Raw genomic sequence first — 22,113 nt, 5'->3', positions numbered from 1 at the left:
CGCAACGAGCTCCCCATCCGGAAAGACTTGCATCCGACTCTATAATGATGTCCGGATTTGGATGGAAAATTGTTTTCCCATTCCAAGATTCTATGTGATTGAGCCACCAGAAAAGTTCTTCCCTGGCTTCTGGAGATAGGGGAATCTTGTCGGAGTAACCGAGACCTTCCCTTAAATGACTGATCTTCAAGCGTTGAAAAGCCCTGTAATGGAGAGGAGCTGGGAAAATGGCTTGAATAGAGGCTGATAGGAGGCCTACTATCCGAGCAATTGTTCTCAAAGAGATTATATCTTTGCGAAGAATTTGTTTGATCTCTTTTCGAATGGTTTTCAGTCTCCTTGGAGGTAGGCTTAGAGTGGACAACTGAGTGTTGATCATGAAGCCTAAGAATTCTAGTTCCTGGGAGGGAACCAGGATAGATTTTTTGTAGTTTATCAGAAAACCCAGATGAATCAGAAGAGACAGAGTCCAGTTCAAGTGGCGCAAAAGTAACTCTTTTGACTGGGCCATAAGGAGAATATCGTCTAGATAGATGATAAGACGAACCCCTCGACTTCTGAGAGAAGCCACTACCGGTTTCAGTAGTTTTGTAAAGCACCAAGGGGCTTATGATAGGCCGAAAGGTAGGCAGGTGAATTGCCACTTTTGGTTTTTCCAAAGAAATTGTAGGAATTTTTGAGAAGAGGGATGAATTGGAACAGTGAGATAGGCCTCCTTTAATTCTATTTTTGCAAGCCAGTCGTGTTGCAATAGGATGTCTCTTAGTAGATGTATGCCCTCCATTTTGAAGTGGCGATAAATCACTAAATTGTTCAAGAGTTTCAAATTGATCACAGGTCTGTGATCTTTCTTTTTCACCAGAAACAGATTGCTGATAAAAAAATGGTGATTGGGATGGAATCGGAATAATTGCCTGTTTGGCAAATAAGTCTTTGATTTCTGCTTGGGAGAATTGAATCGGATGTGGTAGATGGGTTCGGATGGGTGGGGAGACAAATTCTATTTGATAACCTTGGACCGTGTTTAGGATCCAAGAGTCGGACGTAATCGTAGTCCAATTGTGGAAAAAATACAGGAGTTGTCACGATGCCGGCTGGCAGGTAGTGGATCCTCTGTGCCAGAGAGGGATTGGCGTGGACCGTGCTAGTGGACCGGTTCTAAGCCACTACTGGTTTTCACCAGAGCCCGCCGCAAAGCGGGATGGTCTTGCTGCGGCGGTAGTGACCAGGTCGTATCCACTAGCAACGGCTCACCTCTCTGGCTGCTGAAGATAGGCGCGGTACAAGGGAGTAGACAGAAGCAAGGTCGGACGTAGCAGAAGGTCGGGGCAGGCAGCAAGGATCGTAGTCAGGGGCAACGGCAGAAGGTCTGGAAACACAGGCAAGGAACACACAAGGAACGCTTTCACTGGCACTAAGGCAACAAGATCCGGCAAGGGAGTGCAGGGGAAGTGAGGTGATATAGGGAAGTGCACAGGTGAACACACTAATTGGAACCACTGCGCCAATCAGCGGCGCAGTGGCCCTTTAAATCGCAGAGACCCGGCGCGCGCGCGCCCTAGGGAGCGGGGCCGCGCGCGCCGGGACAGAACAGACGGAGAGCGAGTCAGGTAGGGGAGCCGGGGTGCGCATCGCGAGCGGGCGCTACCCGCATCGCGAATCGCATCCCGGCTGGCAGCGGAATCGCAGCGCCCCGGGTCAGAGGACGTGACCGGAGCGCTGCCGCGGGGAGAGTGAAGCGAGCGCTCCGGGGAGGAGCGGGGACCCGGAGCGCTCGGCGTAACAGTACCCCCCCCCTTGGGTCTCCCCCTCTTCTTAGAGCCTGAGAACCTGAGGAGCAGACTTTTGTCTAGGATGTTGTCCTCAGGTTCCCAGGATCTCTCTTCAGGACCACAACCCTCCCAGTCCACTAAAAAAAAATTTTTCCCTCTGACCTTTTTGGCAGCTAAAATTTCTTTGACCGAGAAGATGTCCGAGGAGCCGGAAACAGGAGTGGGAGGAACAGATTTGGGAGAAAAACGGTTGAGGATGAGTGGTTTGAGAAGAGAGACGTGAAAGGCATTAGGGATACGAAGAGAGGGAGGAAGAAGAAGTTTATAAGAGACAGGATTAATTTGACACAAAATTTTGAAAGGACCAAGATAGCGTGGTCCCAACTTGTAGCTAGGGACACGGAAGCGGACATATTTAGCGGAGAGCCATACCTTGTCTCCAGGGGAAAAAACGGGGGGAGCTCTTCTTTTCTTATCCGCGAACTTCTTCATGCGTGATGAAGCCTGTAAGAGAGATTTTTGGGTCTCTCTCCATATGATGGAAAGGTCACGAGAAATTTCATCCACAGCGGGCAGACCAGAGGGCAAGGGAGTAGGGAGGGGGGGAAGAGGGTGACGGCCGTACACCACGAAAAATGGGGATTTGGAGGAAGACTCAGAGACCCTGAAGTTATACGAGAATTCGGCCCATGGGAGGAGATCTGCCCAGTCATCCTGGCGGGAGGAAACAAAATGTCGCAAATAATCACCCAAGATCTGGTTAATCCTTTCTACTTGTCCATTGGACTGGGGATGATATGCAGAAGAAAAATTTAATTTAATCTTGAGTTGTTTACAGAGAGCCCTCCAGAATTTAGACACGAATTGGACGCCTCTATCCGAGACAATCTGCGTAGGCAACCCGTGAAGACGAAAAATGTGTACAAAAAATTGTTTAGCCAACTGAGGCGCAGAAGGAAGACCAGGAAGAGGGATGAAATGTGCCATTTTGGAGAATCGATCAACGACCACCCAAATAACAGTGTTGCCACGGGAAGGGGGTAAATCAGTAATAAAATCCATACCAATCAGAGACCAAGGCTGTTCGGGGACAGGCAGAGGATGAAGAAAACCAGCGGGCTTCTGGCGAGGAGTCTTATCCCGGGCACAGATAGTGCAGGCTCGCACAAAGTCCACAACATCCGTCTCCAGAGTCGGCCACCAATAGAAGCGGGAGATGAGTTGCACAGATTTCTTGATACCCGCATGACCTGCGAGATGGGAGGAGTGACCCCATTTGAGGATTCCGAGGCGTTGGCGAGGAGAAACAAAGGTCTTTCCTGGAGGAGTCTGCCTGATGGAGGCAGGAGAAGTGGAGATCAGGCAGTCAGGTGGAATGATGTGTTGCGGAGAGAGTTCAACTTCTGAGGCATCCGAGGAACGAGAGAGAGCATCGGCCCTAATGTTCTTATCGGCAGGACGAAAGTGAATCTCAAAATTAAATCGGGCAAAGAACAGAGACCACCGGGCCTGGCGAGGATTCAGCCGTTGGGCAGACTGGAGGTAGGAGAGGTTCTTGTGGTCGGTGTAGATAATAACAGGAGAACTTGATCCCTCCAGCAGATGCCTCCATTCCTCAAGTGCTAATTTAATGGCTAGAAGCTCTCGATCCCCGATGGAGTAGTTCCTCTCCGCTGGAGAGAAGGTCCTAGAGAAAAAACCACAAGTGACAGCATGCCCGGAAGAATTTTTTTGTAGAAGAACAGCTCCAGCTCCCACAGAGGAGGCATCAACCTCCAATAGGAAGGGTTTGGAAGGGTCAGGTCTGGAGAGGACGGGAGCCGAAGAAAAGGCAGACTTGAGTCGTTTAAAGGCGTCTTCTGCTTGAGGAGGCCAGGACTTGGGATCAGCATTTTTTTTGGTTAAAGCCACGATAGGAGCCACAATGGTAGAAAAATGTGGAATAAATTGCCTGTAATAATTGGCGAACCCCAAAAAGCGTTGGATAGCACGGAGTCCGGAGGGGCGTGGCCAATCTAAGACGGCAGAGAGTTTGTCTGGATCCATCTGTAGTCCCTGGCCAGAGACCAAATATCCTAGAAAAGGAAGAGATTGGCATTCAAACAGACATTTCTCAATTTTGGCATAGAGTTGGTTGTCACGAAGTCTCTGAAGAACCATAAGGACATGCTGGCGGTGTTCTTCTAGATTGGCAGAAAAAATTAGGATATCGTCCAGATATACAACAACACAGGAGTATAACAAATCACGAAAAATTTCATTGACAAAGTCTTGGAAGACGGCAGGGGCGTTGCACAGTCCAAAGGGCATGACCAGATACTCAAAGTGTCCATCTCTGGTGTTAAATGCCGTTTTCCACTCGTCCCCCTCTCTGATGCGGATGAGGTTATAGGCGCCTCTTAAGTCCAATTTAGTGAAGATGTGGGCACCTTGGAGGCGATCAAAGAGTTCAGAGATGAGGGGTAAGGGGTAGCGGTTCTTAACCGTGATTTTATTAAGACCGCGGTAGTCAATGCACGGACGTAGGGAGCCATCTTTTTTGGACACAAAGAAAAATCCGGCTCCGGCAGGAGAGGAGGATTTACGGATAAAGCCCTTTTTTAGATTCTCCTGGACGTATTCGGACATGGCAAGAGTCTCTGGGGCAGAGAGAGGATAAATTCTGCCCCGGGGTGGAGTAGTGCCCGGGAGGAGGTCGATAGGGCAATCATAAGGCCTGTGAGGAGGTAGAGTCTCAGCTTGTTTTTTGCAGAAAACATCCGCGAAGTCCATATAGGCCTTAGGGAGACCGGTTACTGGAGGAACCACAGAGTTACGGCAAGGGTTACTGGGAACCGGTTTTAGACAGTTCTTGGAACAAGAGGACCCCCAACACTTGATCTCCCCAGTGGACCAATCCAGGGTAGGGGAATGAAGTTGAAGCCAGGGAAGTCCAAGGAGAATTTCCGAGGTGCAATTGGGGAGGACCAAAAGTTTAATCCTCTCATGATGAGATCCGATGCTCATAAGAAGGGGCTCCGTGCGGAAACGTATGGTACAGTCCAATCTTTCATTATTTACACAATTGATGTAGAGGGGTCTGGCGAGACTGGTCACCGGGATGTTGAACTTGTTGACGAGAGAGGCCAAAATAAAATTTCCTGCAGATCCAGAGTCCAAGAAGGCCACTGTAGAGAAGGAGAAGGCAGAGGCAGACATCCGCACAGGCACAGTAAGACGTGGAGAAGCAGAGTAGACATCAAGGACTGTCTCACCTTTGTGCGGAGTCAGCGTACGTCTTTCCAGGCGGGGAGGACGGATAGGACAATCTCTCAGGAAGTGTTCGGTACTAGCACAGTACAGGCAGAGGTTCTCCATACGGCGTCGTGTCCTCTCTTGAGGTGTCAGGCGAGACCGGTCGACCTGCATAGCCTCCACGGCGGGAGGCACAGGAACAGATTGCAGGGGACCAGAGGAGAGAGGAGCCGAGGAGAAGAAACGCCTCGTGCGAACAGAGTCCCTATCTTGGCGGAGTTCCTGACGCCTTTCGGAAAAACGCATGTCAATGCGAGTGGCTAGGTGAATAAGTTCATGTAGATTAGCAGGAATTTCTCGTGCGGCCAGAACATCTTTAATGTTGCTGGATAGGCCTTTTTTGAAGGTCGCGCAGAGGGCCTCATTATTCCAGGACAATTCTGAAGCAAGAGTACGGAATTGTACGGCATACTCGCCAACGGAAGAATTACCCTGGACCAGGTTCAACAGGGCAGTCTCAGCAGAAGAGGCTCGGGCAGGTTCCTCAAAGACACTTCGGATTTCCGAGAAGAAGGAGTGTACAGAGGCAGTGACGGGGTCATTGCGGTCCCAGAGCGGTGTGGCCCATGACAGGGCTTTTCCGGACAGAAGGCTGACTACGAAAGCCACCTTAGACCTTTCAGTGGGAAACAGGTCCGACATCATCTCCAGATGCAGGGAACATTGGGAAAGAAAGCCACGGCAAAACTTAGAGTCCCCATCAAATTTATCCGGCAAGGATAAGCGTATCCCAGGAGCGGCCACTCGCTGCGGAGGAGGTGCAGGAGCTGGCGGAGGAGATGACTGCTGAAGCTGTGGTAGTAACTGTTGTAGCATAACGGTCAGTTGAGACAGCTGTTGGCCTTGTTGCGCTATCTGTTGTGACTGCTGGGCGACCACCGTGGTGAGGTCAGCGACAACTGGCAGAGGAACTTCAGCGGGATCCATGGCCGGATCTACTGTCACGATGCCGACTGGCAGGTAGTGGATCCTCTGTGCCAGAGAGGGATTGGCGTGGACCGTGCTAGTGGACCGGTTCTAAGCCACTACTGGTTTTCACCAGAGCCCGCCGCAAAGCGGGATGGTCTTGCTGCGGCGGTAGTGACCAGGTCGTATCCACTAGCAACGGCTCACCTCTCTGGCTGCTGAAGATAGGCGCGGTACAAGGGAGTAGACAGAAGCAAGGTCGGACGTAGCAGAAGGTCGGGGCAGGCAGCAAGGATCGTAGTCAGGGGCAACGGCAGAAGGTCTGGAAACACAGGCAAGGAACACACAAGGAACGCTTTCACTGGCACTAAGGCAACAAGATCCGGCAAGGGAGTGCAGGGGAAGTGAATGTGATATAGGGAAGTGCACAGGTGAACACACTAATTGGAACCACTGCGCCAATCAGCGGCGCAGTGGCCCTTTAAATCGCAGAGACCCGGCGCGCGCGCGCCCTAGGGAGCGGGGCCGCGCGCGCCGGGACAGAACAGACGGAGAGCGAGTCAGGTAGGGGAGCCGGGGTGCGCATCGCGAGCGGGCGCTACCCGCATCGCGAATCGCATCCCGGCTGGCAGCGGAATCGCAGCGCCCCGGGTCAGAGGACGTGACCGGAGCGCTGCCGCGGGGAGAGTGAAGCGAGCGCTCCGGGGAGGAGCGGGGACCCGGAGCGCTCGGCGTAACAGGAGTCTTCCCCCCAGTGGAATATCTAGGGAAGAAGACTGAGGTAGGCTTAACTGTGGGAGGTCTTGAGCGAGGGAATCCTCTGTGACCTCGGGCCCTCCATGGTCTGCCCCTGTATGGAAAAAAGGGGGGTTGGGTGGTGGGGGAGGGGCCTGAGTGCTGTGAAGTATGGGAGTAGGAGCCTCTGTGATATGTATTTTGGGAGGAACGGCCGAAAAAGCGGCCCCTACCTCTTCCGGCCTTCCCAAAAACTCTATTTGAAAAAACTTTTTTCAATGATACTTGGGCCTTATTTAGGGATGAAAATAGGCCGACATATTTATTAAGTTCTTTAATAAAATCATCCCCAAAGAGCATATCCTTGGTAGGATTAGGGGGCTCTACCGTGGCCAGATTGGTCAATTGGGGATCTATTTTTAATAGGATGGAGCGTTTCCGCTCATTGGAGAGGGAAGCATTGGCATTCCCGAAAATACATACAGCCCTTTTGGCCCATCCTTTTAGGGTTTCTGGGTCCACAGGGGTATCAGAAGTGGATGCCTCTTCGGCTAAATTCAAAATTTTTGTCAAGGGACCTAATAAGTCCATTAATTTGTCCTGACAGGACTTAAAGCTTCTATCCACTCCTTTCTTGCGATTGTTGCCCGTCTTAAAAAGGAACTTGGCAATGAGTGGATCCAATTCTGGGGTGTGTGAGGCATTATTTGGTAAGGTTGGTCTAGGACATTCAGCCTTTAATTTATTTCTTGACGGTTTGTCAAGAGGCTTATTGGTCCATAATGAAATAAATTCGGCTACTTTTGTCTTTGGTAGCCATTCCCCAGAACGAGGATGACCTATTAATGCAGGGTCAAAATATGTGTCACCCGATTCAGTTATCATAGTTTCTTCCTGACTGCCAGGGTCCTCATGATTGGGATCACTGTCCTCCGCTACATACAATACCTCCTCAATGTCTTCAATGTCAGAGTCGTCCAACTCATCAGAGGAAGAGATGTTGAAGGAGTTTGGTTTAGCTCTTAAGCTAGATTTTTTACCCTTGCTGGAGTGAGCCTCCTCATGGGTTGAGGGTAGATCTTGTGGCTTATGTGAACCACTAGTGTTAGAGGTTTGAATAAATTCAGTAGTTTGAGATTGTAAAATATCTTGGCGTACTCCTGAGGTATTTTTACCATGTTTTAAGGAGTATGGGCCGTCTGTAGAATGGCGTCTTTTGGCCTTAGCTTTACATGGCCCCTTAAGTCCCTTAGCTAATTGGGACACCGACTCTTCAGGGGACCAGAATTGGTCCGAAGGAGTTAGGGGAGGTATAGAGCTCAAATTTGTTGAGTTAGAGCGAGCTATAGCCAGAGACACTGATTTATCAATTGAGCCCTGCAGTGCAGAGACTGCGGATTGAACCGCTGTATTAACTGGTGTGCGAATTTTCGCGTATGCTAATTTTTTTATATGCAAATTTTCGCATATGTTAATTTTCGCACACGCAAATATTCGCATATGTGAAAATAAAACGAGAATATTACGAATATGCGAATGCCGCTCAACACTAATTAATAGACTTTGAGATAGAAGCGTCCACCAGAGCTTGTAAGCTTGTATCTACATTTTCTGTAGATATGGTTTTATTTTCCTCAGACATCTTTAAGAGTGAATGTAGGGAATACAGTTAGGGTATCTGTAAATATATAGTTAAGGAATATACTGTACTTGACAACCAAATAATAGAATAAATATAGTAATAATTAAATACTATTGGATATACAGTAATGAATTTTCTATGAGGAGAAAAATGGGGGAAAAAAAATATATAGAAAACAGTCACTGGGTGGCAGTATACACTAAGGCAATGGTATGAATGAAAATTTGAGGTAAAATAAGAGGGGAAAGGGAACTTTTACTTATAGTATACAGTAACAGTAGTTGTGAGGAGAAAATACGCGTCCTCCAGGATCTGTCACTCTGAGGAGAATGACGAGATCCCGAAGGTGTTGGACAGAGGATGACCTCTCTGTCAGCATGTCACGCGAGACTTGCGCGAGCGCCGGAGAGTGACAGGAAGCGCTTGCGCTCCGTTAGAAGCGCTTGTGGCGCAGAGGAGAGCGAGATAGCAAGGTTAACTAAAGGAATAGGTTTTTGGAGCGAAATACAATGACCGGAACGACCGGGGGAAACGGGGAAACCGGGCAGAATATGCGCAAGAAAAGATAAGGAATCTGAATGTAGAATAAAGTAAAATTTCTATACAGAGAAAATTATGTAGGAGAAACGGAATGAGAGAGAATATACAGGGAGAATTTAATAATAGGTGAAGAGAAAGAAAAAATGACAATTAATAAACTAATTAATCAATTAGACAATAGAATAAATGATAAAACTATATGTGTGAGAGAGAAAATATTGTACTTATCTAATCACTCTGCTGAGCAGCAAAGAAGAAGGGAGATTACTGGGTGTTGGTCACCTTTATCATCTGTGTTGCACTCTGATTGGCTAATATCACGGGACTCCATACTAGGTTGCACCCTAGGTTGCATGTTCATATACTCTTTATTGTTATTTAAAAAAAGTTTTTTTCTGTTAATACTTACATTACTTAATGGCTGCTGAGTTTCAGTAAAGAAGTTAAATAGCATAATAAGAAGCGTCTTGTCTTGCCATAAAATTTAATGTTACAATGTATTAATTTATTTGGTCCTCTATTGTGACTATATTCCTTTTTTAGAAGGATATCTAATGATTCCTATTATATTATCATCACAATTGGTAGCATAGTTTTTGATTTCTAATGGAACCTTAATACTTTCAATCCTAAAAATACCTACAAAATTCCATGTTATCTTATTGAGTTTTTTTTTATATACAGAATAGTTTTTCAGACTTGAAAATTCTATACACTTCCTCCTCACTAATTTTGAATCCTATACGTTTCCCTATCTTTACACAGTGATTGTCTTTTCTCCACCAACATCATAAAAAATTTTGAACAGATCATTAACTTCTCATTCCATCCTTTCACAAAAGCATCATCATTAAGAAACTAGGCTTATATCCCATTCTCATCCTAAGCTCATGCTAAGTTTTTCTACCAAACTTCTGAGCGAGACCAGGTTAGCAGGCTCAGCTCGCTGATCTCTACAGGTCACATAAGTGGTAGAAATTTATGAGAACTCAGAGTTGGATTTAATCTTCTAAATCATATCTCCTGTGTAAATAACAATAAAGATTACAAAGAAGTTAAGAATGGATAAATTACATGTTCTTTATAGATGGAGAGTGAGTCCTCACAGTCATTTCCTTTGGTGGACTAAAGAACCCTAGTGAGAACTGTGAGGACTAATGCCAGTAGCATAATGTTTATGTGCAATAAAAGGCCTGTCAGTCCAAGGAAGTCAGGACCAGACAAAGAAGCAAGCCGCAATCAATACATCTAGGGACCAAAGTAATGAATTACAAAACACTTTATTCATTGGCAGCTTGTTTTACCTCTGTACAGAAGATGAATACTCTGGTGCACAGAGTTGAAATGCGTTGCTAATGAAGACTCTGGTGCACAGAGCTGAAACACGTTGCCAAGTGTATTGTAATCCACTACGCTTGGTACCCTGGTGCCTTTGGTTTAGAGTCTGTGTATGTCTGTGATAGCACCTGCTTTAAGGAAATTGGGGAAATAAAGGCAGGGTGGCAATGACTACTTGTTTATTGGTGTATATATATATATATATATATATACCAGGATAAATCAGGATTATACATCTCACTTGCAGTTTGTTTGCTGTGAATTTTTATTTTTCTCAGTTGGATTGGGTAAACACAACCTGCTTGAAGGGAAACTGGCAGCAATAATCTAACTTGCTGATATGGGCTAATAGGGCAGGGGATACCGAATAACAACATTACTTTATTTTCCCTCTCTGCAGCATTGTTTCTGTGAAGAAATAATTTTTATTAATATGCTAATTAGGATGTTCAGTGCATTGGGTTGTTACTTTACCTGCCTGCTGCTGTAATAGAATCTCCTCTTGAATATATAAATTCAGCCCTCTGTAGTGATAAGCAGTCTTCGATGATTGTTTATGAGGAGGCGATTGTTATAGCAGCAGGTGGGTGGATCTGATTACCTAGGGGTAAACTTTTGAGGTGTGTGTGTTGTCCTCTACCTGTGTGGCTGATGACTCGGACCGTATCGCTGGTCTTCACCAGAGTCCGCCGCAAAGAAGGATGGATTTGCTGCGGCAGGCGTCACCCAGGTTGCCACCCCTGACACGGCTCGACCACACAGGTAACTGGAAAAGGCGGGGTACTGGAGGATGAGGCAGAGGCGTAGTCAACATAGCAGAAGGTCTAGACAGGCAGCAAAGGTTCGGAGTAAAAAAACAAGGTCAGGAAACATGGGTAGGCAAAACAGGCAATGGGAACGCTTTATCTTTGGCAATGAGCACTGAAGATTCGGCAGAGGGGTGTGGGAGATGCAAATAACTTATAACATGGTGACAGGTGAATTCACTAATTATGGGCACACTGGCCCTTTAAATTTCAAAGCTCCAGCACGTGCGCCCTAAGGGACGGGGGTGCGCACGCCGGGGCTGAGAGGAAGCAGCTGCAGGAGTGGAGTGAAATAAGAGACATGCCGGGATTCACATGAGGGCGCGTCCCTCGATGCAAATCCCGGCCCCGCCGGCAGTCGGGACCCGGGGACGCTGCGCTCACAGACGGTGTCTGTGGCCGGAGCGCAGTATGTAACATGTGTGTCAAGGAAAACATTTTTTTTTTTCTACAGTATGACAGTAATGCTTTAAGATGTACATGTAAAAAATGAACCTTATAATGTTTATGTTTGCATATCCCCAGGTTGGCTAAAGTTGGATGTGTTCAGCTGCATCACATGTAAAACAGTAAAACCATTCTGCCTGAGTCGCCAAGTTTGCATGGGTATATATTTTAGCTTAATTTTCTGCTTCACATTTTTTTCTTTGTATATATATATTTTTTTCTTTGTTTTTATTTTGCACACATCAAGTGTTTTTTAATATATAGATTGGACCTATGATAAATGTAGTATGACCACAAAATGGGTAAAATTAAAAGGTAAAATTATGTTAATTACATAAAGAAAGTCTAACAATTAATTTGGGAATATTTTCACATACACAGCATCTCCCAGCATTTTCAAAGATCAATATACCATGTGTTATTGGGTAAAAAAAAAAGTGTACATCTAAAATACTAGTTATAGTTTATTGTGATCACTTAAAAGCAAAAGTTTTTCTGTGACACCCCCCCCCCCCCCCCCCCCAAAGGGGTTAGCCCTAAACTAGAAATCCCCCATTAAAACGTATACTTTATTGTGATCACTTAAAAGCAAAAGATTCTTATGTATTCAAACCATCCCTCTACTGTATGTAGCTGGATCCCTACTGGATACACTGTACTCTATAGCTACAGGGGATTTATTGTGTACTTTACAATACTGACAGTGAAGGCTGCTGATTAAAACATATCTCTATTAGCCACTCGCATCCCAACATTTCGTCAGCTCCCGCGGACTTTCTCAAGGGAGTGAGGCTAATGGCCATTAGCCTCATTCGCTTGAGAAAGTCAGCGGGAGCGACCGCAGCTGCAAAAGTGCAACATTAGTAAGTACTAAAACACATGCAGCTTATAAAAAAAAACTTTAAAGAAGCTGCACACACTCACTGCAGTCCCTTTAAACAGCCTATTGTGGGGGGGGGGGGGCTACAGTGAATCGGACCTCAGCTGATTATAGACCATTCATCCATTATGAGGATAGGCCATCAATTATTAAAGGGGTACTTCAGTGGAAAAAAAAATATTTTTTTACTTAACTGGTGCCAGAAAGTTAAACAGATTTGTAAATTACTTCTATTTAAAAATAATAATAATTCCAGTACTTATAAGCTGCTGTATGCTCCACAGGAATTTTTTTTTTCTTTTTGAATTTCTTTTCTGTCTGACCATAGTGGTCTCTGCTGACACTTCTGTCTATGTCAGGAACTGTCCAGAGCAGGAGAGGTTTGCTATGGGGATTTTCTCCTACTCTGGACAGTTCATAAAATGGACAGAGGTGTCAGCAGAGAGCACTGTGGTCAGATAGAAAAGAAATTCAAAAATATAATAACTTCCTGTGGAGCATACAGCAGCTGATAAGTACTGGAAGGATTAAAGGGGTACTCTGGTGAAAACCTTTTTTTTTTTTTTAAATCCACTGATGCCAGAAAGTTAAACAGATTTGTAAATTACTTCTATTAAAACATCTTAATCCTTCCTGCACTTATTAGCTGCTGAATACTACAGTGGAAATTCTTTTCCGTTTGAAACACAGAGCTGCCTGCTGAATCACGAGCACAGTGCTCTCTGCTGACATCTCTGTCCATTTTTAGGAACTGTCCAGGGTAAAATGAAATCCCCATAGCAAACAAATGCTGTTCTGGACAGTTCATAAAATGGACAGAGATGTCAGTAGAGAGCACTGTGCTCGTGATGTCAGCAGACAGTTCTGTGTTTCAAAAAGAAAATAAATTCCTCTGTAGTATTCAGCAGCTAATAAGTACAGGAAGGATTAAGATTTTTGAATAGAAGTAATTTACAAATCTGTTTAACTTGCTGTCACCAGTAGATTAAAAAAAAAAAAAAAAGTTTTTCACCGGAGTTTAAGATTTGACCACAGATGTTATCCAGGTTTTAAATTTTTTTAAGGACTCAAAACACTGTAAAAACATCAAAGTAATGGATGCTCACCCGTACAATACAGTAGCAATCTCCTGTCAGCACCCCAGTCTCTTGTGACAAGCAGCTGACATGTGTCTGCTGCAGCCATCAACCTCTTCAGGACGCAGGGTGTATGGATACGCCCTGCATTCCAAGTCCTTAAGGACGCAGGGCGTATCCATACGCCCGTGGGAAATCCGGTCCCCACTGCTAGACGGTTGGGGACCGGAGCCGGATGCCTGCTGAAATCGTTCAGCAGGCATCTCAACATATTGCCCAGGGGGGTCATCATGACCCCCCATGTCCACTATAGCAGCACATCGCTCATCAATTCAGACGAGCTATGTGCTGATTTTCCGTTCCCCGACGCTCGCCGGGCGGGGATCGGAGCCGGATGTCTGCTGATTTCATTCAGCAGATATCACGGCAGCATGCCGGAGGAGGTCCGGAGGACCTCCTATATCGGCGATCGCTGCAGGACGCCGTTAAGTAGCGGTTCCAGGTCATCAGGGTCACGTGTGACCCGGTGACCCGGATAAAGATGATGAATGGTGGTGTAATATACACCACCAATCATCATCCGTACTGTGCTGCGGTCTGGCATTGTTGCCACCCCCCACAGTACAGTTGTGATTGGGTGGCCAAAGTGGCCACACCAATCACAGTGTAATGGGAGGGGATGGTGGGGGCTAGGAGCATGTTGCTCCGTTCTGCCCGCCATTCCACAGAGATCTGGCGAGCAGGATGGAGCCCCGTGCTGCCACCATCCCCTCACTGTAAAAAAAAGTGCCCCTTGCCCCCTTTCTGATGCCCCTTGGCACAGAAATCCCCCAGGGTTAGCTTTAGATTTAGGTAGGGACAGGTTAGGGTTAAAAAAAAAAACTTTTTTTTTTTTTCCGGCGTACCTCAGTGGGTGTCCGTGGGTCCGTAGCACCTTTAGCTGCATGACCCCAGCCCTGCTGGGTCGCTGCAGTCTGCCGCCAGCCTTTTTTTTTGGCCCAGATCTTTTTATTTTTTTATTTTTCCCTAAGCGTGTGTGACCCTCTTAGTTATAAAAGGGCGGTCCGCCACCGTTTGTTAAAGCCCACCCGCCGCTGATCAGTCCCGTAGTACTGATCAGCGTTTTTTTTTTTGTAGTGCCGGCGCTTTTTTTTTTGCGTTTTCTAGCGTTTTTTTGCACCCATAGGTGGTCCGTGCCACCAGTAGCAGGCGTGTACTGTGTGGCCGGACCGTACCTGTGTGTGCAGCGTGCCTCACCGCTGTCAGTGATTTATCACTGATCAGCGTTTTTTTTTTTGTGGTAAAGGCATTTTTTCCGGTTAACGCATATTTTTTTTTTGCACACATAGGCGGTCCGTGCCACCAGTAGCAGGCGTGTACTGTGTGGATAGACCGTACCTGTGTGTGCAGCCTGTCCCACCGCTGTCAGTGATTTATCACTGATCAGAGTTTTTTTGGGGGTTCAGGTGGGTGCATTTTTTCGGGGTTAAGCGTTTTTTTTTTTTTTTTTTCGGGTTTTTTGTGTGGGGGTCTGTGTACAAGCCACCAGCCACTGTTCTGGGCTGACCCCCCACTGACTTCTGCGCCCCCTGCTGCCACAAGCGCTAATCAGTGCGCACACCACTGATTAGATAAACGCTTTTTTTGGCACAGGGCTTTTTTGCGCTAGAAGTCCCTTTAAAAAAAAAAAAAAGTCCCCTTTTTATTTTTTTTTCTGTTAGGGCGGGTTAGTTTAGTTAGGTTAGGTTAGGGAGGGTTAGGGCGGGTTAGGGAGGTAGTCTCACACCACACCACACACAGCACACACACCAATAAAGTTTCCCCCCCCACACACACACACACCCGTATCCCCATTAGAGTAGGGAAATGGCCCGCAGAGCGTTTTCGGCGGAGGAGGCATATGCCATTATTGCCTTCAACACCGAGAGCGGCTCAGAGGACGATGAAGACCCCACCTTCCTTATTTCATCGTCCTCCTCATCATCTAGTTCTGATGATGAGCCACCAATGCGGCGGAGACGCGCCGTGCGGCGCCACAAACCTCCTCTGTCCTTGACCCTGTGCCCCATGCTAGTATGAGTCCCCCTGGCGCTCATACTAGTGAAGCCCCCCTGCCAAGGTCACTGGTACCTTGTACCGGAGAACTTGTCTGGACTCAGCCAGCGGACCACGAGCCCGTGATTCCTGAGTTTGTTGGCGACTCAGGAATCAAGATTAACATCGCTGGGTTCACTGAAAAGGACTTTTTCGGTCATTTTTTCAGTGACGACTTTGTTAAGCTAATGGTTACACAGACAAATCTGTATGCCCAACAGTTCGTCGCCGCTAACCCGGGCTCACTTTTAGCTAGACCCGGCGGCTGGACTCCAGTCGATGCAGCCGAAATGAGGACCTTTTGGGGCCTTGCGCTGCATATGGGTCTAGTTAAAAAACCCAGTGTCAGGCAATATTGGAGTGGGGACATTTTCTACCAGACCCCGTTCTACAATATGGCCATGACATGTCCCCGGTTCGAGGCCATTCGGAAATGTTTGCATTATGCTGATAATGCGGCATGTCCCCCCCCCGAACTGATCCTGCGTATGACCGCCTGTATAAAATCAGGCCGGTCATCAATCACTTCGGGGCAAGATTTTGGGAGGCCTATGTCCCTGGAAAGGAGGTCGCTATTGATGAGTCTCTCATCAGCTTTAAGGGGAGACTCAGCTTCCGGCAATACATCCCTACCAAGCGAGCGCGGTATGGCGTGAAGATGTATAAACTTTGCGAGAGTACCTCCGGGTACACTTGCAAGTTTATGGTGTATGAGGGACGAGATTCCCGCATTGAACCCCCAGATTGTTCCCCCACTCTGGGTGTTATCAGGAAAATCGTTTGGGGCCTTTTGCACCAATTGCTAGATAAAGGCTACCACCTTTACGTGGATAACTTTTATACTAGTATCCCTCTCTTCACATCCCTCGCCGCTAGATCCACGGTCGCTTGTGGGACAGTCCATAAGAATCAAAGAGGCCTTCCTTCCTATCCCCTGCAGACTCATATCCCCCGGGGTGAGTCCCGTGCCTTTTCCCATGAGAACCTGTTGTTTGTCCGGTATAAGGACAAGAGGGATGTCCTTATGCTCACCACTATTCATGGGAACGGCAGCACCCCTGTCCCTGTGCGAGGTACTGTGGGACCTGTCCTCAAGCCCGATTGTATTCGGGACTACAATCGTTATATGGGGGGAGTTGATCTTTCTGATGAAGTACTCAAGCCATATAATGCCATGCGGAAAACAAAGGTATGGTACAAAAAAGTTGCGGTCTACATGGTACAGGTTGCCATGTACAACGCTTTTGAACTGTACAAGTACGCTGGCAACACAGGGACATACCTGCAGTTCCAAGAGGAAGTTCTAAAGGCCCTCATCTATGGTGACCACCAAAGAGCGGGTCAGAGCAGCTCTGGAATTGTGGGCGCCCAGATCATCCCTGGCCAACACTTTCCAGGTGTGATTCCCCACACTGGAAAGAAGGGACGATCTCAGAAGAAATGCAGAGTGTGTCGCAAGAGGGGGATTCGGAAAGACACCACCACTCAATGCGACACTTGCCCAGATAATCCGGGCCTCTGCATAGGCTGCTTCAGGGAGTATCTCACTTTCATGGAGTACTAAATTTTCCATCCTTTGCCCTAATTTTCATTCCCCAAAATTCGACTCCAATGTACCAGTCCAGAGTATATTGTCTTCCAAATTTAATACCAAACCCCCCCCCCCCCCAAAATAAAAAAAAATAAAAACCTTTTTCCCAATACCCCCAATATCTTTTTTTTTTCTTCCCCCTAAAAAATGGGTCATGGGACACAGAGTCAACAGCATTGGAGGTTTGCAGTTGCCTCAAATGCGCAACGCTCTCTCTCTCCACCTGAGCGGGTTGCGCATTTGAAGTAACAGAATAGGGACGGCCCCACACATCCCCTCCCCAGAATGATGATTCAGAGTATAGGGTTTGGGGCGGGCATCATTTTTACTTTTGGCTATACTCTGGGGTCATCATTCTGGGAAAATAATTTGCATATCAGTACTAAAATTGCAATTTTCTTCCCCCCACAGTACACTTCATCCATTCCTGGAAAATGAATGAAGGGAACACCCATCTGTTCCAAATCTCCACTTCACCCTATACACCTTCCCTAGGGGGTGTAGTTTGTAATAGGTTCACATGTGGGTGTTTCTTTCTTGTATTTTCCTCTGAATGTATGTAACTGTTAGGTCCGTAACAAACATCCGCCTTAAATGCGAAGAGTTCTCGCTGAGCTCTGTCGTATTTCCAGGCGACAATTTGGAGTCACATGTTAGTTGTTCCCAGAAAAATGAAGCAGAGTATAGGTTGAAAATTGCAATTTTCAAAAGCTACCCTTCATCCATTCCTGGAAAATAAATTTAGGAAACACCTGTGCGTTCAAAATGTCCTCTTTACATCTATACCCATTCCTCGAATGGTGTACTTTCTGTAATAGTGTCACGTGTGGGTGTTTCATTTTTGTATTTTCCTCGGAATGTATGTAACCGTCAGCTACTGATATGCCATAGGCCCCAAATACAAACTGACCTTTGTGACTTCTGAGCCTTGTTGTGCGCCCGCCCAGCACGTTACCCCATATGTGGATGCATTTTCACAGTCAGGGGAAAAAGCCCTCCAAAATTTGTAACCCAATTCCTCATACTACCCCTTGTGAAAATGTTAAAAATTGGGTAACCCCAGCATATTACTGTAAAAAAATCTAATTTTTCAATTAATGGCCCACTTTTCAAAAAACCTGTGAGGTGTTATTTCCCACTGTACCCCTTGTTACGTTCATTGAGGGGTGTAGTTTCTAAAATGGTGTCACGTGTGTTTTTTTTTTTTTTTTGCTGTTGGGGGCTTTATAAATGCACATGACCCCCGACTTCAATTTCAACAAAATTTTTACTCCTTCTATTCTAAGCATTGCAGTGCGTCCACAGAGCAATTTACATCCTCATATGGGGTATTTTTTTCTCAGACAAAAATGTTCTACAAATTTTGGGGGCCTTTTGCCCTATTACCCAATGTGAAAATGAAACATTTGGGGTAACACTATCAATATAGTGCAAACAAAACCAAATTTTTCACTTTTATGGCCCACTGTTCAAAAAACCTGTGAGGTGTAAGTACTCACTGTAACACTGTTACATTCACCAAGGGGTCTAGTTTCCAAAATATAATGCCATGTGTTTTTTTTTTTTTTTTTTTTTTGCTGTCCTGGCACCATAGGGGCTTCCTAAATGCAGCATGCCCCCAGAGCAAAATTTGCTTCCAAAAAGCCAAAATGTGACTCCTTCTCCTCTGAGACCTGTAGTGCGCCAGCAGAGCACTTTTTACCCCCATATGGGGTATTTTCTGAATCGGGAGAAATTGGGCTTCAAATTTTGGGGGGTATTTTCTGCTTTAACCCTTTGTAAAAATTAAATATTTTTGGGAAACCAAGCATTTTAGGTATTTTTTTTTTTTTTACATATGCAAAAGTCGTGAAACCCCTGTGGGGAATTAAGGTTCACTTTACCCCTTGTTACGTTCCCAAAGGGGTCTAGTTTCTAAAATGGTTGCCATGTGTTTTTTTTTTTATTTTGCTGTCCTGGCACCATAGGGGCTTCCTAAATGCGGCATGCCCCCAGAGCAAAATTTGCTTTCAAAAAGCCAAATGTGACCACCCTTCTTCTGAGACCTGTAGTGCACCAGCAGAGCACTTTTCATCCCCATATGGGGTGTTTTCTGAATCAGGAGAAATTGGGCTTCAAATTTTGGGGGACTATTTTCTGCTTTAACCCTTTGTAAAAATGTTAAATGTTTGGGAAACCAAGCATTTTAGGAAAACATTTTTTTTTTACATATGCAAAAGTCGTGAAACCCCTGTGGGGTATTAAGGTTCACTTTACCCCTTGTTATGTTCCCCAAGGGGTCTAGTTTCCAAAATGGTGTGCCATGTAGGTTTTTATTTGCTGTCCTGGCACCATAGGGGCTTCCTAAATGCGGCATGCCCCCAGAGCAAAATTTGCTTCCAAAAAGCCAAATGTGACTCCTCCTCTTCTGAGACCTGTAGTGCGCCAGCAGAGCACTTTTCATCCCCATATGGGGTGTTTTCTGAATCGGGAGAAATTGGGCTTCAAATTTTGGGGGAGTATTTTCTGCTTTAACCCTTTGTAAAAATGTTAAATGTTTGGGAAACCAAGCATTTTAGGTAAACATTTTTTTTTTTTTACATATGCAAAAGTCGTGAAACCCCTGTGGGGTATTAAGGTTCACTTTACCCCTTGTTACATTCCCCAAAGGGTCTAGTTTCCAAAATGTAATGCCATGTGTTTTTTTTTTTGTTGCTGTCCTGGAACCATAGGGGCTCCTAAATGTGGCATGCCCCCCAGAACAAAATTTGCTTCCAAAAGCCAAATGTGACTACTCCTCTTCTGAGACCTGTAGTGCGCCAGAACAGCACTTTTCACCCCCATATGGGGTGTTTTCTGAATCTAGAGAAATTGGGCATCAAATTTGGGGGGGGGGGGGGAGTTTCTGCTATTACCCTTTTAAAAAATGTAAAATTTTGGGGGGGAAAAGCATTTTCGGTAAAAATTTTTTTTTTTTTACATTTGCAAAAGTCATGAAACACCTGTGGGGTATTACGGCTCACTTTATCCCATGTTACATTCCCCAAGGGGTCTAGTTTCCAAAATGGTATGCCATGTGTTTTTTTTTTTTTTTTGCTGTTTTGACACCCTAGGGGCTTCTTAAAGGTGACATGCCCCCCAAAAACCATTTCAGAAAAATGTACTCTCCAAAATCCCCTTGTCGCTCCTTCCCTTCTGAGCCCTCTACTGCGCCCGCCAATTTACATAGACATATGAGGTATGTGCTTACTCAAGAGAAATTGGGCTGCAAATACAAGTAAAATATGTTTCCTTTTACCCCTTGCAAAAATTCAAAAATTGGGTCTACAAGAACATGCGAGTGTAAAAAATGAAGATTTAGAATTTTCTCCTTCACTTTGCTGCTATTCCTGTGAAACACCGAAAGGGTTAAAACCCTGACTGAATGTCATTTTGAATACTTTGGGGGGTGTAGTTTTTATAATGGGGTCATTTTTGGGGTATTTCTAATATGAAGACCCTTCAAATCCACTTCAAAACTGAACTGGTCCCTGAAAAATATCGAGTTTGAAAATTTTGGGAAAAATTTGAAAATTGCTGCTGAACTTTGAAGTCCTCTGGTGTCTTCCAAAAGTAAAGACACGTCAATTTTATGATGCAAAAATAAAGTAGACATATTGTATATGTGAACCAAAAAAAAATATTTTGAATATCCATTTTCCTTACAAGCAAAGAACTTCAAAGTTAGAAAAATGCTAAATTTTCAATTTTTTCATCAAATTTGGGGATTTTTTTTTTACCAATAAAGGATGCAAGTTACCACTAAAGTTTACCACTATGTTAAAGTAGAATATGTCACAAAAAACAATCTCGGAATCAGAATGATTAGTGAAAGCATTCCAAAGTTATTAATGTTTAAAGTGACAGTGGTCAGAATTGCAAAAAAGGGCTCAGTCCTTAAGGTGAAAAAGGGCTCAGTCCTTAAGGGGTTAAGCACCTTTATCAGTTACATTCTTTATTCCTGGCATCACTGCTCAGTCATAGAGCATTACACCAGGAGTATGGAATGTGACTAGATTGAACGAGTGGGTAACCATTCTTTGGGCCCTCTTTAAGAAATAGTTAATAACTTAGTAATCCCTAGTTAATCATATTTTAACCTATTTGTGTTCTTTCTCTTTAAAGTGGATGAAAAAAGAATCTCACTTGAATTTAATGAACAAGGAGAGAAAGCAAAAATGTTATCAAATGGATTGTTCACCGCAGGAGTTTCAGCATTTATTTTACTGTCTGCAATGGGCCTTCTGTGAGTGTAACATGTATAGTTACCATCACTATTCTTTTGCATGCTTTAATGTTTCTTTCCTTATTTAAAGTAATTTTGTTGAAGAGTAGACTTATACCACGAAGTTACATTAATTCTAGTTAATACCAGTCTGATAGATCACACCTAATATTAGTCAATGATTAAATCTGCAGCACATAATCTGCAGTGTCCCAGTACCAAAGTGCTAGCTGCTACCTATGAGAAGTTGTCATGGAAATGTATTGCAAGTGCATTAATGTACTCATAATTGCATACACTATAAAGGGTTAACATTGTTGCATTACTGTATCAGAAGAATGATGTCTTGGTCACGTGAGCCTTCCACCACTGGTTATGGGAGAAGTCCCTTATCAAGCCTCCCTCTCCCAGAAGAAATGGTTGTCCCAAACCAGTTAGTGCTAGTGGAGGCAAGCACTTCCCAGAGCCACGTGTCTCAGCTCTACTCATGCTGGGTAGTCTAATCAAAAGTCTTGGACTCTGGGACCCCCGAGATCTCCATGCAGCAACCGGAGTTCTGAACATTATGTTTAGAACATTTGGTGCAGGTGGGCATGGTCGTGACATCACGTCTATACATAAATGGAGAGGGCGTGGCATGACATCACGATGGGGCGTGACATCACAACCACTGTTACCTGCACCAAGTGTTCTGAACATAATGTTCAGAACGCTGAGTGCTGCACGGAGCATGATCTCCTTTGGATAGG

The 22,113-nt window shown here is 45.4% G+C and overlaps 1 protein-coding gene across 4 annotated transcripts in view; it reads left to right on the top strand.

Annotated features, from left to right (window-relative positions):
- Nucleotides 1-22,113, top strand: part of LOC130293838 (izumo sperm-egg fusion protein 2-like) — a 127,358-nt gene that overhangs the window by 79,328 nt on the left and 25,917 nt on the right. For all 4 annotated transcript variants that reach the window (XM_056542998.1, XM_056542996.1, XM_056542997.1 and 1 more), the window contains 2 exons: nt 11,559-11,639; nt 21,265-21,385. In XM_056542998.1, the coding sequence (XP_056398973.1) occupies nt 11,559-11,639; nt 21,265-21,385 (202 nt within the window). The remainder of the gene's footprint in view (nt 1-11,558; nt 11,640-21,264; nt 21,386-22,113) is intronic.

This window comes from Hyla sarda, chromosome 10, assembly GCF_029499605.1.
Source record: "Hyla sarda isolate aHylSar1 chromosome 10, aHylSar1.hap1, whole genome shotgun sequence".
Classification (NCBI taxonomy): Eukaryota; Metazoa; Chordata; class Amphibia; order Anura; family Hylidae; genus Hyla; species Hyla sarda.
This window is presented reverse-complemented; position numbering and strand designations above follow the sequence as displayed.